This window comes from Podarcis liolepis, assembly GCF_965112155.1.
Source record: "Podarcis liolepis genome assembly, chromosome: 7".
NCBI classification, from domain to species: Eukaryota; Metazoa; Chordata; class Lepidosauria; order Squamata; family Lacertidae; genus Podarcis; species Podarcis liolepis.
The window spans coordinates 14,339,300-14,354,338 of NC_139561.1; the positions used below are offsets into that span (position 1 = coordinate 14,339,300).

At 47.1% G+C, this 15,039-nt stretch overlaps 1 protein-coding gene across 2 annotated transcripts in view; it reads left to right on the forward strand.

Annotated features, from left to right (window-relative positions):
* CAPZB (capping actin protein of muscle Z-line subunit beta) overlaps window positions 1-15,039 on the forward strand; it is a 68,788-nt gene that overhangs the window by 34,231 nt on the left and 19,518 nt on the right. For both annotated transcript variants that reach the window (XM_083512715.1, XM_083512716.1), the window contains exons 3-4: window positions 6,148-6,269; window positions 10,711-10,824. In XM_083512715.1, the coding sequence (XP_083368841.1) occupies window positions 6,148-6,269; window positions 10,711-10,824 (236 nt within the window). The remainder of the gene's footprint in view (window positions 1-6,147; window positions 6,270-10,710; window positions 10,825-15,039) is intronic.

Genomic DNA, 15,039 nt, shown 5'->3' on the forward strand with positions numbered 1-15,039 from the left:
TACCCCGCTTTGGGTCCTAGGAGAAAAAGGTGGGCTATAAATGCAATCAATCAATAAAGGTGCCTCTGCTGCTGACAGCCATAATGGATTCCTGTCTGGCACTTGCTCACAAAATCAAATGTGGCATTGTGAGGGTAAGAGACTATGGGATAAATTGGGGGAGAACTCACCTCTTTTATCTCTGCTTCAAAACGGGGGGGGGGACCCTTCCCAACCTCAGCGCTTCCCCCTCTTTCTGCCACCACCCCAACAATCCCTGCAAGATGGGAATAACACTAGCCTATGCAGGTGGCACTGTGGGTTAAACCACAGAGCCTAGGACTTGCCGATCAGAAGGTCGGCGGTTTGAATCCCCGTGATGGGGTGAGCTCCCGTTGCTCAGTCCGTGCTCCTACCAACCTAGCAGTTCGAAAGCACATCAAAGTGCAAGTAGATAAATAGGTACCGCTCCGGCAGGAAGGTAAACGGCGTTTCCGTGCGCTGCTCTGGTTTGCCAGAAGCGGCTTAGTCATGCTGGCCACATGACCCGGGAGCTGTACGCCAGCTCCCTCGGCCAATAAAGCGAGATGAGCGCCGCAACCCCAGAGTCGGCCACAACTGGGCCTAATGGTCAGGGGTCCCTTTACCTTTACCTACCTTTCAGGACTGCAGTTAGGTTTTCTGCGGCAATGTATGCGTAGCACATCGAACCAGAGCAGAGAACCCCAGCCGAAACTGAGAGTGAGAACAGCCCCTCTCCATCAGGAACCCCCAAACCAATTCCTGAATAGCAGAATCCTTTAAATGACTCATTATCGGTGGTGTCATGATCTGGGCATCTCCTCCCACCCCATCCCAATAATCAATTAGCAATGGGGACAGAGAGGACTGTGGCCCTGACCCCAAGCAGGATGTGGTGAAGTGTCTGTCTTTTTCACTTTTGCTTTTTCTGTTCTCCTTTCCTTCCTAATCTGTCACCTCCTTTGAGATCCTGAGCCTGCGGCTAGGCCCTCTATATGGCTACAGTGTGTCTTTTAATTTTAGTATCGCACCTGGCCCTTTTAGGTGGTTTACAAATAATTATTATGTTTGAGCAGGGCAAGGTGTTGGGACTGGCTTCTACACAACAAGGACTTCACATTATTTCCACTTCAACACGGTCCAAAGCCTCGAGGGCAGCCACAAGTTGGAAGTGTAAAACTTTATGAATCAAAGCCGCACAAGAGCTGGATCGTATTGAGGGTCTGATCCAGCATCCTGTTTTTAAACCGTGGCCAGCTGGAAACTTAGAAAAATGCCACCCAAAGCCTTTGCTGTTAATCCATCCATCTTCTGAATGAATTTGTGTGTGTGTGTGTGTGTGTGTGTGTGTGTGTGTGTGTGTGTGTTGCATCAGGAGTAGTTAATCCTGCTGGGGAACAGACACTGTAATTTTTGGTGTGACTTTCCTCTCCCCACACTCACTTCTAGGTATGTTCCTAATAAAGCAAAACTAATTTCAGAAGGGGGAAATATCTGACATAAGATCATGGGTCATGCCAACTGTGCATCTAGTGTAGCCTCCTGTTCTCACAGCGGCCAACAAGCTGGTTATGGGAATCCCAAAAGCAGAACCTGAGAACAACTCTCTTCACTTGTCATTCCCGGCAAGTAGCATTCAGGGGCACATGCCTCTAAATTCCTGATTTACACACACACAAATCTACTTGTATGAAAATAAAGTTTGGCAGTTGATCTGGGATGTTCCCCATTTCAACTCTAATCCCAGAGACCTTCTCTGATGCTACCTGACACCCATGTACACCTTTGCCTCAATGTGCCCAGTTTTTTGAGCTTTCAGTAAGTCCGTCAGCATTCTGACTCCTGAGCAGGAAGCAAGAGTTTGGCCAGCTGCTCAGGGAGGTGTTTGGTTTCTGGCCGTGCACAGGTGGCCACTTGTCTCTCTGGTTGGAAAGGTAGTTTATTTTTAATTAAAACTTTGTCCCAGTACCTGGCTCACTGGTTCCAGCCAGATTAGCATTTCAGAAGGACAATGCCATCCCTTGTTTGAAGCCCACTGTAAATGTAGCGTTCTCCTCCTTTTCAATTTGTTTCCCTCTTTGTCTGCGGCTAATCTCTCTGTCCCTTCAGGATGTTACCACTGTTTTGTAACCCCCTCCTTCCTCTCCCCCCCCCCAAGTTGTCTCATTCATTCATTCATTCATTTGAAGGGACAAAAAAAGTCTGATCTTTTAAGAGAAATGTCTCTGGTATTTCAGGGTGGTCTGGGTCCAGATGTGCGCTACGTGAACAGGTTATAGGACTCGCCAGCGTGTTCAGCTAAAGCCTTAGCGAACTTTTATTTAATTTAATCCATTTATGGATCGCTTCCTATGAAACATCTCAAAGTAAATAACAGCAACAATAATTTATTACTTAAGCAAGTTTACTGCTTAAATCCATCAGATTGGTGTACGTGGTAAAAATGGAATAAAACCACAGAAACACATGCTCTAAGATTAATAAAACCAATTTGACAGACAGAAAACCTTTCATGCAAACTCTAAAAACAATGGAACAATTTATATTAAAAAGAATACTGCCAGTTGAAACAATTACTAAAACACTGCACCCATAATATTTTCCCCCAGGGTATGTGAATGAAACAACCCAAATATATACCGTGTGATGTGTGTGCATGTTTAATTTTTGTTTTCATTCAGTTGTATTCATTTCTTCATTCTTGCATGTTACTGAAGTATGTGTTTTTGTTTAAAGAAAACAAAAAAGATTCAAAGTGCAACATTTTCATGTATAAAAACAAGGAGAGATCAGCAAGGAGCGGCTGCCTCCGGCTTGCCCTGTTTGTGAGCTTCCTGGGAGCATTCGTGAACAAAAGAAACTTTCCTACCCTTGATCAGACCATTGGTCCACCTTGCCCAGTAATGTCTCCTCTGGCTGGCTATGGCTCCCCCAGAGAACCGCTGCCAGCCAGTGTTGACAAGACTGAACTAGATGGGCACAAGGGTCTCCTGACAGTATTAAGATTCCTTCCAGTAGCACCTTAGAGACCAACTAAGTTTGTTATGCACACAAAAGCTCATACCAATAACAAACCTAGTTGGTCTCTAAGGTGCTACTGGAAGGAATTTTTTTGTTTCGACTACAGCAGACCAACTCGGCTACCTACCTGTAACTAATATTAAGATTCTCATTCCCAACTCTTCTAGCTGCTCCTTTCCAACTAGAGATGCTAGGAGGCTGATGCTTGTGGGGAGTAACTTCTACATGCCAAGCAGGTGCTCCACCTCTGAGGCTCAGTCTCTCTGTTGTGACATTTTCTGTGCATCTGGGAAAGCACATTTCCTGTGTGTTTGAGAGAGAAGTGTGTGCTCGCGAGAGAGAGAAAGGAATTCCTTCTCTAAGATGGTACCCTGCCACCTACAGCTTATAAACATCCTTATACTTAAACAAAACCAGTGGTATGTCATAAATCAGGTGTGCTTTCATAGTAGGCAACATTAAAAAAAAATTAAACAAGTTTACTAAGCGCAGTTCTCACGTGTGTCACTTTTGTGGACTTATTTGAAAAAGACTTTTCAAAAATGTATGGTCTTATTTGCAGCTCACGCTGTTTTAAGTTTAATTTGTACCACGGTGTTTTCTGCAGTGCCACCTCCCTCGAAAAAGCAGCACATGTCAGAGGAAAACGTATTTAAAAAACAGAAAAAGTTATCCAACATAGTAATGTTTGGCAGTGTGCCTGGAAAGTATATTAAACTCCACCCAGAGCATGAGTTAGTGGAAAAAATTAAGCTGCCGTTCACGGGGCAGCTTATTCTCTTAGCAGCTCTTGGATTTCCACTCAGTTATAAATATTTACCGCTTTTTCAAGGTCTGTTCCCCCCGCCACCGCCGCTGCCCCCTTCAGCAATTGCTTTACAGCCCTCGATTTGGCAAGAAGCAGAGACTGTGACTAATAGGTGTATGTGCGCACATACATTTAACTTTGAGACCACACCCGTGGCCACAGTGCTGAAACCTGAATTGCTTTAGACAAAACTCTGGTGTGTGTCTGTGTGTGTGCATGTGCACACACATGTATAAGGGCACATCAGTGTGCCACAGTAGTGGAATTATCATCCAGTGTGATACTAGGCAGGCCCCAACCCTGGATAATTTCAAAGGGGCCTTGAAAACTGTCTTAAAAACCTTGGCTTACAAAATTGCGGCTGGAAATCTCATTGTGTGGCCTGGCCTTGGAGACTGTACTATTTATTAATTTTATTTGCTTCCATAAAGCTTACAAACCACTTGATGGCTGTTGGGTTTTTTGTTTTTTTCTAAAGCCACCAAAAGTGTTGGTAGGTAGTGGGGCAGGGAGGGGGGTATTTAGTTAATTTGTTATAGTGGTTCAGTTTTTTTGTTGTCGTGGTTCTGTGTATGCCTATGGGGTTGAGGTAACGATAGTGGAATGGTGAATTTCATCAGCATGCATTATTCAACAGAAAACTTCCTCTGTTTATGTGTTTGCTTATACTTTAAAACCAGATATATATATAGATATATAGTTCTAAACCCTCAAAGTGATTTACCAAAAAAAAATATTATTTACAATTTAAGACTTTCAACAACTTAAAATAACAATAGACCATGGATTTCTTCAGATGTTTTTTTAACTGTTACCTATTTTGTTTTGTTTTATTTTTAATGGGAGCTGCCTTTGGAAGAACTTTTTATTATTGAAAGTTCCTATAGACATGTATCAAAGCCAATGTGGTGTAGTGGCTGGAGCAGGGGTAAGCGACCTAAGGCCCAGGGGCTGGATGCGTCCCAATCGCCTTCTAAATCTGGCCCGCGGATGATTCGGGATTCAACGTGTTTTTACATGAGTAGAATGTGTACTTTTATTTAAAATGCATCTCTGGGTTATTTGTGGGGCATAGGAATTCATTCATCATCTCCCCCCCCCCCAATATAGTCCGGCCCACCACATGGTCTGAGGGATGGTGGACCGGCCCACAGCTGAAAAAGGTTGCTGACCCCTGGGCTAGAGTGTAGGACTAGAACCTGCTGGGAGACCAGGGTTCAAATCCTCCCCTCCCATTCCACCATGAAGCTCTCACTGAGCGAACATAGGCCAGTCATTGCCTCCTAGCCTAACCTACCTCACAGGGTTGTTGTGGGGATTAAATGAGGGGGAGAATTATGTACACTACATGGTGCTCCGTGGAGGAAAAGGTGGAATATAAATGCATTGAACCAGTGAAGTTAAGAGTAGGTGATGAGGTCCTTCTCCAGGGGACCCTTCTGGGTGGGGAAGAGCTGCCGCTCAGTGCCTTACATGCAGAAAGCCCCAGACTGAGTGCTTTTTTTCTAGAAAAATAGGTGCCGGTACTCACCATGAAGTTGTTATAGTACAGTGGTACCTCGCAAGACGAATGCCGCGCAAGACGAAAAACGCGCAAGATGAAAGAGTTTTCCGTTTTTTGAGTCGTTCCGCAAGACGAATTTCCCTATGGGCTTGCTTCACAAGACGAAACGTCTTGCGAGATCTTGCGAGTCTGTTTCCCTTTTCTTAAAGCCGCTAAGCCGTTAATAGCCGCTAAGCCGCTAATAGCCGTGCTTCGCAAGACGAAAAAACCGCAAGACGAAGAGACTCGCGGAACGGATTAATTTTGTCTTGCGAGGCACCACTGTAAGTGCCACACTTTTTAACAACAACAAAAAAGAAGAGGTGCCGATACTGCAAACCCTTGATTACCCCCTGAAAAAAAGCAATGCCCAGACTCAGTTCCAAGTAGCATCTCCAGGTAGGGCTGGCAACATGCCCTGTCTGGAACTCTGAAGAGCCACTGCCGGTCAGTGTAGGTGGTATTGAGCTAGGTGGGTACGTTCCCATGATCCTGCTATGGGAAGTTAGGTGGACAGCCACAGGGCAATAGGCTCTTCTTGGCTAAATGGCCTACCCAGGGAGGCTCAGGTATGGAGATGCAGGGTTGGGTCTTTGATAAGGGTCTAAATAAGCAAGTTTGCATGGAAAACGGTGTCCCTTCTGACATCCTGGTCACAAAGGCTGCTTTATAAAGGAGCTGCAATTCAGACATACATTTACAGGAGCTTGCTGAAGCACCCCTGCCTCACTTTTTGCATCTTGTGTCCCCCACAACTTCCTGCTTCTGTTTACAGGTCCCCAGCCTCTGTGAAGATCTCCTGTCTTCTGTTGACCAGCCTTTGAAGATCGCTCGTGATAAAGTAGTGGGGAAGGACTACTTACTGTGCGACTACAACAGAGATGGAGACTCCTATAGGTGACTGCTTTGCTCCTCTGGACAGGGAAACACTCCTTTATACTATCCATCAATTGACTCCCCCTCTTTTTATCCCTTTTGATCTCAGGCAGGTTATTAGGAAATGGCAATCATCAAAAATTGGGGGGGGGAGCGTCACAGAGGGCAAGTTTAAAAACACATTTTGCTCACTGCTAGACTAACAGTGTGGATTTACAGAGTTTGATTCACAAAGAAAGCATCTTGGAAGCTCTCTTAAACTGAGCCAGGCTCTTGAGTCCACCGAGTTCATTATTGTCTGCACTACTTGGCAGCAGCTCTCCAGGATTTCAGGCCTGGTTCTTTCCCAGGCCTGGAAAAGAACTGGGAAGATCTTACCTGGAGATTTTAGGGAATGGAACTTGGAGTCCTCTGCCTGCCTCTACTACTGAGCTACAAATGGGTGTAATTGGAGGAACCTTCTGGGGTTCTCTCCTAATGACCCAGCTAAATAAGATAATAACCCAGAGATGTTCACAACTTTTCAACTATCCAGTAGACTATAAAATGTGTGAGCTTTGGGAAGGAGGCACAGCTCAGTGGTAGAGCATCTGCCTAAAACCCTGGAAAGCCACTGTCATTGTGGACAATATGAGCCAGATGACCTGGGTGGCAGAGCTGCAAAGTAGATTCCAGTTTTTCTGTTGAAATCAGCCCTTGATTCAGAATCATAAGGACTAGGGTCTTTATTTGTAAGGAGAGGGCCATGCCTCAATAGCAGAGCTCCTGCTTTGCATGTAAAATGTCCCAGTTTTAACCCCTGGCAACTCCAGGTAACACTGGGAATGTTTCTCTGGTTTGCAGATGGGTCCAGAAGGGTTTGCAACCCCCTGGATGAGAAATCGGTTGCACGTGCTATTTATTTTTGAAGCTTTGGGTGCTTTGAGCCCCTTACCCACATCTCAAGAGATCTTGCCCATTGTATCGCTTTTCCTGGGCAGCTGAGTACAGCTTCTGACATGCTGTTGCATGGCTCTTTGTGCTAGAGTATCCTGTATGGTGCATCCCTTGTAATGTCTAAGGCCTGGTTGCAGCTCCCACAAACAGACAGGGGTTAACTGGCATGGTGCAGTGGTTGGAGTGTCAGACTAGGACCTGGGAGAGACCAAGGTTCGAATCCCCACTCATCCATGAAGCTCATGGGGTATCATCTTGGGGCTTGTCAGTGTCCCTCAGCTTGAGCTCCTTGGAGAAAAAATGGGGGAAAGTGAGATATAAATGCAGTAAAGGTAAAGGGACCCCTGACTGTTAGGTCCAGTCGTGACCGACTCTGGGGTTGCGGCGCTCATCTCGCTTTATTGGCCGAGGGAGCCGGTGTACTAAGATGCTTCTGGCAAACCAGAGCAGCGCACGGAAACGCCGTTTACCTTCCCGCCGGAGTGGTACCTATTTATCTACTTGCACTTTGACGTGCTTTCGAACTGCTAGGTTGGCAGGAGCAGGGACTGAGCAACGGGAGCTCACCCCGTCACGGGGATTCGAACTGCCGACCTTCTGATCGGCAAGTCCTAGGCTCTGTGGTTTAACCCACAGCGCCACCCGCGTCCCTTATAAATGCAATAAATAATAATTAACCAGCTCAGTTCACCTCTGCTGCTACGGTTGGTGGGTAGCACCTGGGAGGCGCCAATGGCAGAGACGCCCAGCAAACACAAGCTAACTTTAAAAAAAAACAAAACAAAACAAGACCAAACTCCCAGCCCCCTTCCCTCCCCTCTGCACATCCCTATCCTGGTGTTTGGTTGCTCTCCTTAAATAGGATCCTTATGGGGGGAAGATGCTGATGCCAGCAGCACCATCTTGGAACCTGTTGGCTGCAGCAGAAACATTGCTCTTGCATGAAGCTCCATCGCTTTCAGCCAGGCGGGCTCCCTTCAGCTGCCTTCTTTCAAAACAGCCTCCCATCTAAGCCCGTAAATGCGTTTTGAGGGCTTGTCTGCTGTGAAAACATCATTTGAGGGAGTAATGTTATGAATTTCTCGTGGATGAAATTACTGCTGCAGCCAGCAATCTTTCTTACTTTCTCTCTCTTCTACCCCCACCAAAAATCCCCTTTTTAGAGGTGGTTTGGGATGTGCACGGTCTGCAGGCCAGGAAAGTGCTAAGTCGTGGCTGTGTGCTCTCGCTCTGAAATTCCATTCCTCGCGCTCTGCAGAAGAAATCTACTAACCGCAATTAAATCAAGCCCACCTTGCTTAAAAGTGGCTTGGAGGGGTAGGGGAGAAAGGAGATTGTTTGGGTTGGAGGCAGAAACCTTGAGCACTTGCTCAGCATTTACCAGCTGCAGAAATGGAGGGTAAGGGTGTCAGCGGGTGCTAACCATGATGGCTGTGCTCTGGGGCAGCAATGCTCCTGAATGCCAGCTGTTGGAAACCACAGGAAGAGACAGGGCTCTTGTGCTCAGGTCTTGCTTGCTAGCTTCCCAGAGGCAACTGTTCAGCTACTGTAAGAACAGGATGCTGGACTAGATGTCTGTGGGCCTGACCCAGCAGGCTCCTCTTACTTCTAATGATATAGGTAAGAGTTCCTAAATGGAAGAAGTTAGTTCTCCACCACCATCACTCCGAAGAGGTGATGGGAATTTCAAAGCTCTTATTTCTTGTGTATTTTTACTGCCACCTGCAAATGAGGCTACAAAGCTGCTAAAAGGTAAAGGGACCCCTGACCATTAGGTCCAGTCGTGGCCAACTCTGGGGTTGCAGCGCTCATCTCACTTTATTGGCCGAGGGAGCGGCGTACAGCTTCCGGGTCATGTGGCCAGCATGACTAAGCCGCTTCCGGCGAACCAGAGCAGCTCACGGAAACACCGTTTACCTTTCCACCGGAGCAGTACCTATTTATCTACTTGCACTTTGACGTGCTTTCGAACTGCTAGGTTGGCAGGAGTTGGGACCAAGCAACGGGAGCTCACCCCGTTGCGGGGATTCGAACCGCCGACCTTCTGATCGGCAAGTCCTAGGCTCTGTGGTTTAACCAACAGCGCCACCTGCGTCCACACTAGCAAAGCTGCTAGTCCACACTTTTTTGCCTTATTTATATTCAGTATGAATATTTACATTCTGCCTTTGGTCATAGCCTCATGGTGCCTCTCAAAGCATGAGAAAACCGTTTTGCAACACAGAAGACATTATGAAAAACAGCTAAAATAACACAAAGCCAATCTGGCACCAAAAGAGCTTTTGAGCTCTCTGGCTTGCTTGGATTTTAACTTGTGCAGGGTTAGGGTTAGGGTTAGCCACAAATGGCTGAAATCGTGCAACTTAAATGCACATTAGGTGCCATGGTGCTGTGCTAGCAGAGCATGGTTGCTGGAGCTGTTGGGAGGGGCAGTTCAAAACATCTGCAGAGACCCATGCTAGAGATGGCACACCCATCATTCCCTTTTCTGAATATCAAGCACAGTCTGCACATTCAAAGCAATGAGATGAGAGTTAGGTGGAAGAATGCTGGGGTGGAATGCTCCAGTGTACTCCTTTGGACTGCAGTTGTGTTGCGTGTCAAATTTGTGCTTAAAAGATACTTATCTCATCAAGGGGAGAGGTTCTGCCATATTCCTCTGTGCCAGCTGTCCTCATTTCCTATTGCTAGGAAGAATTTGTTCCTTTATGTAATCTTTTGATGTTCTGCCTTTCTCCCTAATTGGGATTCAGGACAGCTTCCAACATGGTAAAGCTTCATTATAAAAGCTAAACTAGTTAACAATAGTTACAATACCTCAAAACACTCTTAGAGCCAGCAGTTAAAATCCAGTGTGCCTTGACGGCAGCCCAGTGGACAACATCATCTACACCTCAGTTTCCAAAAGGCCTGTCTAAACAGGAAGGTCTTAGCCTGCTGGAGAAAGGATAACAAAGAAGGAGCCAGTCTGACCTCTCTTGGGAGGATTTCCCACAATATGGGAGCAACCCCAGGAAAGGCCGTCTCTTGTCACCACCAGCCGTGCCTCTGATGTTGATGGGACCAAGAGAAAGGTGTTCACCCAAGGCTCTTAGAACCCGGGCAGGTTTATAGGGAGAGATACGATCTTTCAGGTAGTCTGGTCCCAAGTTCTTAATGTAGAGGAACTTTCAAGAAAGCGACACAGACATCACCCTGCAGTCTGAAATAGTGCAGTTCATTCTTCCACTCTTCTCTCGTGTATAGACTGTCCCTGACATTGTCTGGGTGGTATCTAGCTATCTATTCAGAGCAGACCCATTGAAATCACTAGAGCTGAGTTTGTCATGCCTGTTAATGGTAATGGGTCTGCTTTGAGTAGGAGTGCTGTGAGATACACCCCTAAGCTTCTTGGGACAGGGGCTCTGTTGCAAAATGAGTAATTAATAGCAACACCCATGCTTGATTGTCTGGGGGGGTGGGGGATTCTATTGATGCTTTGTGTGCTGAACAAGTTTGTTTACTCTCTATCTTTCTCCTGCTTCAGATCGCCGTGGAGCAACAAATACGACCCTCCTCTGGAAGACGGTGCCATGCCATCCGCCCGCCTGCGCAAACTGGAGGTGGAAGCGAACAACGCCTTTGACCAGTACAGAGACTTGTATGTTGGCTTGTGAAATCATCTCTCTGGGTGTTTGTGTCCATTATCAGGGCAAGAATGAATCCTTTTAATTTCTTTAAGATGGTGACTTAGAGGACAGCTCAGTCAGTATTGCACAGGATTCCTAATCTCAGGGTTGTGGGTTCGAGTCCCCACATTGGGCGAAAAGATTCCTGCATTGCAAGCGGTTGGACTAGATTACCCTCGTGGTCCCTTTCAACTTAAAAAAGAAGGAAAAGAAGGTGGTGACTTACTGCAGTTGTGGTAGCCAACATGGCTTTTCCAGATGTTGTTGAACTCCCATCAGCCCTAGTTACCATGGCCCAGTGATCAGGGATGGTGGTAGTTGGAGTCCAGCAGTATCAAGGTGACACCAGGCTCCCCATCCTTGTAGTGATGCAGAATAATGATGCCGGTAGCTATGGGCAGTAAAGACAAGTGACGGTCTTTGTTCAGGGATGGGGGAACCTGCAGCCCCGGAGATATTGTTCAACTCCTTTCTGCCCAGCCACCATTGCCAGTGATCAGGATTGATGGGAGTCATAGTCTATAGTGATATTGGGAGGCCACCATGTTGGTTTAGAGCATAAGATTTTTAGGAGCAAGTCGTACCTCCTTCCTGCCTCCCTGCTTGTTATCCCCTTTATTTTTGCAGCTTGCTTTGATAGAAGGATGTGGATTTTTCCATTGGAGGGAGTTTGTCTTCAGTCTCTCCTAAGGCACTGTTTTTGGCTCTCTCTCTCCACTTTGTGACGTTGCAGACGGGCTTAGATGAAAATCTAAACCAGCCCCTGAGTTTAACAGGAAGCAACCTGCTGCCACAGGTTTGGGAAGCGTTGGAATAACAAGCATGTAGTCTTCAGCAGCCAGGGTGGAAAGAGATTTCTTCCCCCCACCATCAGATTTGATCTTCCAGGTGGCAGCTTAGATTTGAAAAGGCTGCTTGCTTAGAAATGGGGGCATGTTAGATGCAAAACCCCATTCTCAACACGAAGGCAACCTCTTCTCTCATCCTCTGACAAAAGAGCATCCGGCTTTGATTTTCGAGATGATAGGCTGGCAAAGACTGGTGGGGGTGTAACTACAATTTATTATTTATTTGTATTCATATACAAATCACACACACACACACACACACACACACACACACCAGAGTCTGGCTTTCTGGTGTCCATGTGGGCCATTCAGGGCAACTGACAATGAATTCAGCACATAGTTTGGGTTGTTTTAAAAGAGATTGGACAAATTCATAGAGGGGGAGGAAGCTATCAGCAGCTGCTAATCAGGATGGCTACTCGGGACTGTTCTCTTCCTCACGGGCAAGTGTTCACGCCTTGCCTTTTTCATAGCCACACGCCGACAACCTGCAATACCCAAAACATGTTTGTAAGCAGTATGGGAAAGAGCTCAGAGAGAGAGAGAGTTTTTGTCTGCCGCTCTGTTTAAGCTGGAGGGAGTAACAGGCTTATTACTAAAGAGTAATGGGAGAATTTGGATTGTGAGAGCGAGACGTGTGCTTTCAAGGTCGGAAGTGGGAGCAGGATTCAAACAGAAATTCCAGATGGCCAGGTTCCTGCCTCCCCCCCCTCAATTTGATAATCTTGTAGGTTCCATGGCGAGGCCAGTGTCCTGGGTATTGCTTGCAACAAATGAGGTACTTGTTGGCAGCAGTGCTGTAATATTTGACCGGCTGAGGCCTTCTGCGGAAGATGCTTCTTTGTTGTCATCCAGGGTTTGTTAAACTGTGGAACTCATTCATGCAGGAGGCAGGGATGGTCTCCAACCTAGATGCTGCTAAAAGAGGATTGGACAAATTCATGGAGGAAAGGGCTACAACCTCGATGGCTGTGCTCTGCCTCCATAATGTTTTTGAATACCAGTTTCTGGAAACTTCACGAGATGAAAGAGCTCTTGTACAGTGGTACCTCGGGTTAAGAACTTAATTCGTTCCGGAGGTCCGTTCTTAACCTGAAACTGTTCTTAACCTGAGGCACCACTTTAGCTAATGGGGCCTCCTGCTGTTGCCGCGCCATCACCGCACAATTTCTGTTCTCATCCTGAAGCAAAGTTCTTAACCCGAGGTACTATTTCTGGGTTAGCGGCGTCTGTAACCTGAAGCGTCTGTAACCGAGGTACCACTGTACTTGGGTCCTCCTTGCAGCTTTCCCACGAGCACCAAGTCAGCCACTGTGAATAAAGGCCTGGTTATAAATAGAAACACAGGAAGTTGCCTTATACCGAGTTGTACTGCTCAGTACTGCCCAACACTGACTGGCAGCTGTTCTCCAGGGTTTCTGGCAGGGTCTCTCCCAGCCTACTTGGGGACTGAACCCGGGTCCTTCGGCATGCGGAGCAGAGCTACAGCTCTTTCCGCTTAGTAATGCTTGCAGTTCTCTTCCCTTTTAAGTTAATGAGCCTGTCTTCTGCCACAGGAACACAAAGTGTGTGGAGCAGCTGTGGCTCTGGATGCATTTATCCGCTTTACTTTCCATGCCGTCGTCTTCCTGTGGGGCGGCGGGGAAAGGGGATTGAGCGGGAGGATGGATCCAATTGTGGAATGCAATCATCCCTGATTGTTTTGAAAGCAGGGGCCTTAGAAGTGAGCTGAGATCGTCTCCCTGGCAGGAAAGCTATTGATCTCTTGGCCGGTCCCAAAACAAATGCCTCTTGACGGGGCGTGACGGCTATTGGCCAGATGAGCAATATGGCAGAAACTGGTTTCCATCATCAACAGACGGCACTTGTCGCCTCCTATTTTGTTTCAGTGCCTCGGTTTTTCGTTTTAAAAAAAAGCTCACGTCAGACAGCGCCATATGTTCTCGTTGTCCTAGTGGTTCATAATCTTTTGTTCATGCAGAGGAGCTTTCTTCATGCTTCAGCATGCTACCACTAAGGTGGAGGTCCTAGGTGGCCCTCTAGATGTTGGCAGGTCCCAACCCCCTTCCCAGACTCAGCCAGCCTGGGTGATGGTCAGGGGGATGATGGAAGGCAGAGTGCATCAACATATGGAAGGCCACAGGCTGCCGATCCCTGCAGGAAAAAGGGGAATACCGGAATACAGAGTGCCATAGTGCCTCCCCATGGAAGGGAGAGCAAGCTAGTTTTCTGCTGCTCGGACCTGCTGCTCACTATACGACCCAAGCCACTGAATTCAAATTACAAGAAAGGAGATTCCGACTAAACATTAGGAAGAGCTTTCTGATGGTAAGAGCTGTTTGACTGCCTGGGAAGGTTGTGGGCTCAGCTTCCTTGGAAGATTTTAAATCAAGAGGTTGAATGGCCATCTGCCAGGGATTCTTTAGCTGCGATTCCTGCGTTGTAGGGGGTGGACTGGATGATCCTTGGGGATCCCTTCCAGCTCAACAATTCTGTGAAACTGTAGCTGTAGTCTGGGGCGGGCAGTCGGTCTCTGCTTCCTTGCAGTGTAACGCCGAACACTCCCCCCCCCTCTTCCCTTTCCGCCTGCCGCGAGCGCTTTCCCCACCACCTCTCCGCCATCTGTCTCTGGATGTGAATCAAGCATGGCCAAACCTGAGAGACTCAACCAGCAAAGCCTTTTGAAGTGGGTTTATTGCCCTTGGCTCATGGCTCCTAAACCCCTTGTGATGATCTACCTCCCCTGTCTCTGCACGGGCACAATAATTTGCCACAGCTTTGGCAGCTGGGGCCCCGACGGATTGAATCCAGATGCCACAGCCCCGGAGAAAGTTGGGCTCCTTTCCCTCTCTCCCCCCCCCCCCAAATATTTTCTAGCCAGGTCTTTGCACAAGGGAGTCCAGAGCTGGGCTTGTGTTGCCTGCAAGATTCTTCCTCTTCAGCTTTGACTGACTTTTTAAAGTTAAGCAGCAACACATATACAATGAAAGAAGCTCCCCACAGCCAACAGTAACTGCACTTAGCACTTGTGCTGCATCATTTTACACAAACCACACACACACACACACACACACACACACACGTGTGTTATTTACTGGTATTGGTGTGCACCCTCTGTTAAGAGCAGTAGTCTTCATTCCCCATTCCCCGAGCTGGGACCCTGCTTCTAACTCAAACATGCATTTGGGGAACTGTTTTTAAATTATTCTTCGCTGTACATTTATACTGTGGAAGTTCTGCTGTTGCAATCCACGTAAAAATCCGCCTTAGACCAAGTTCTGAGGAGCTTAGAATCTAAGATTCAATGCAGGGGTAGGTCAGGGAAGTCCAGGCAACAGT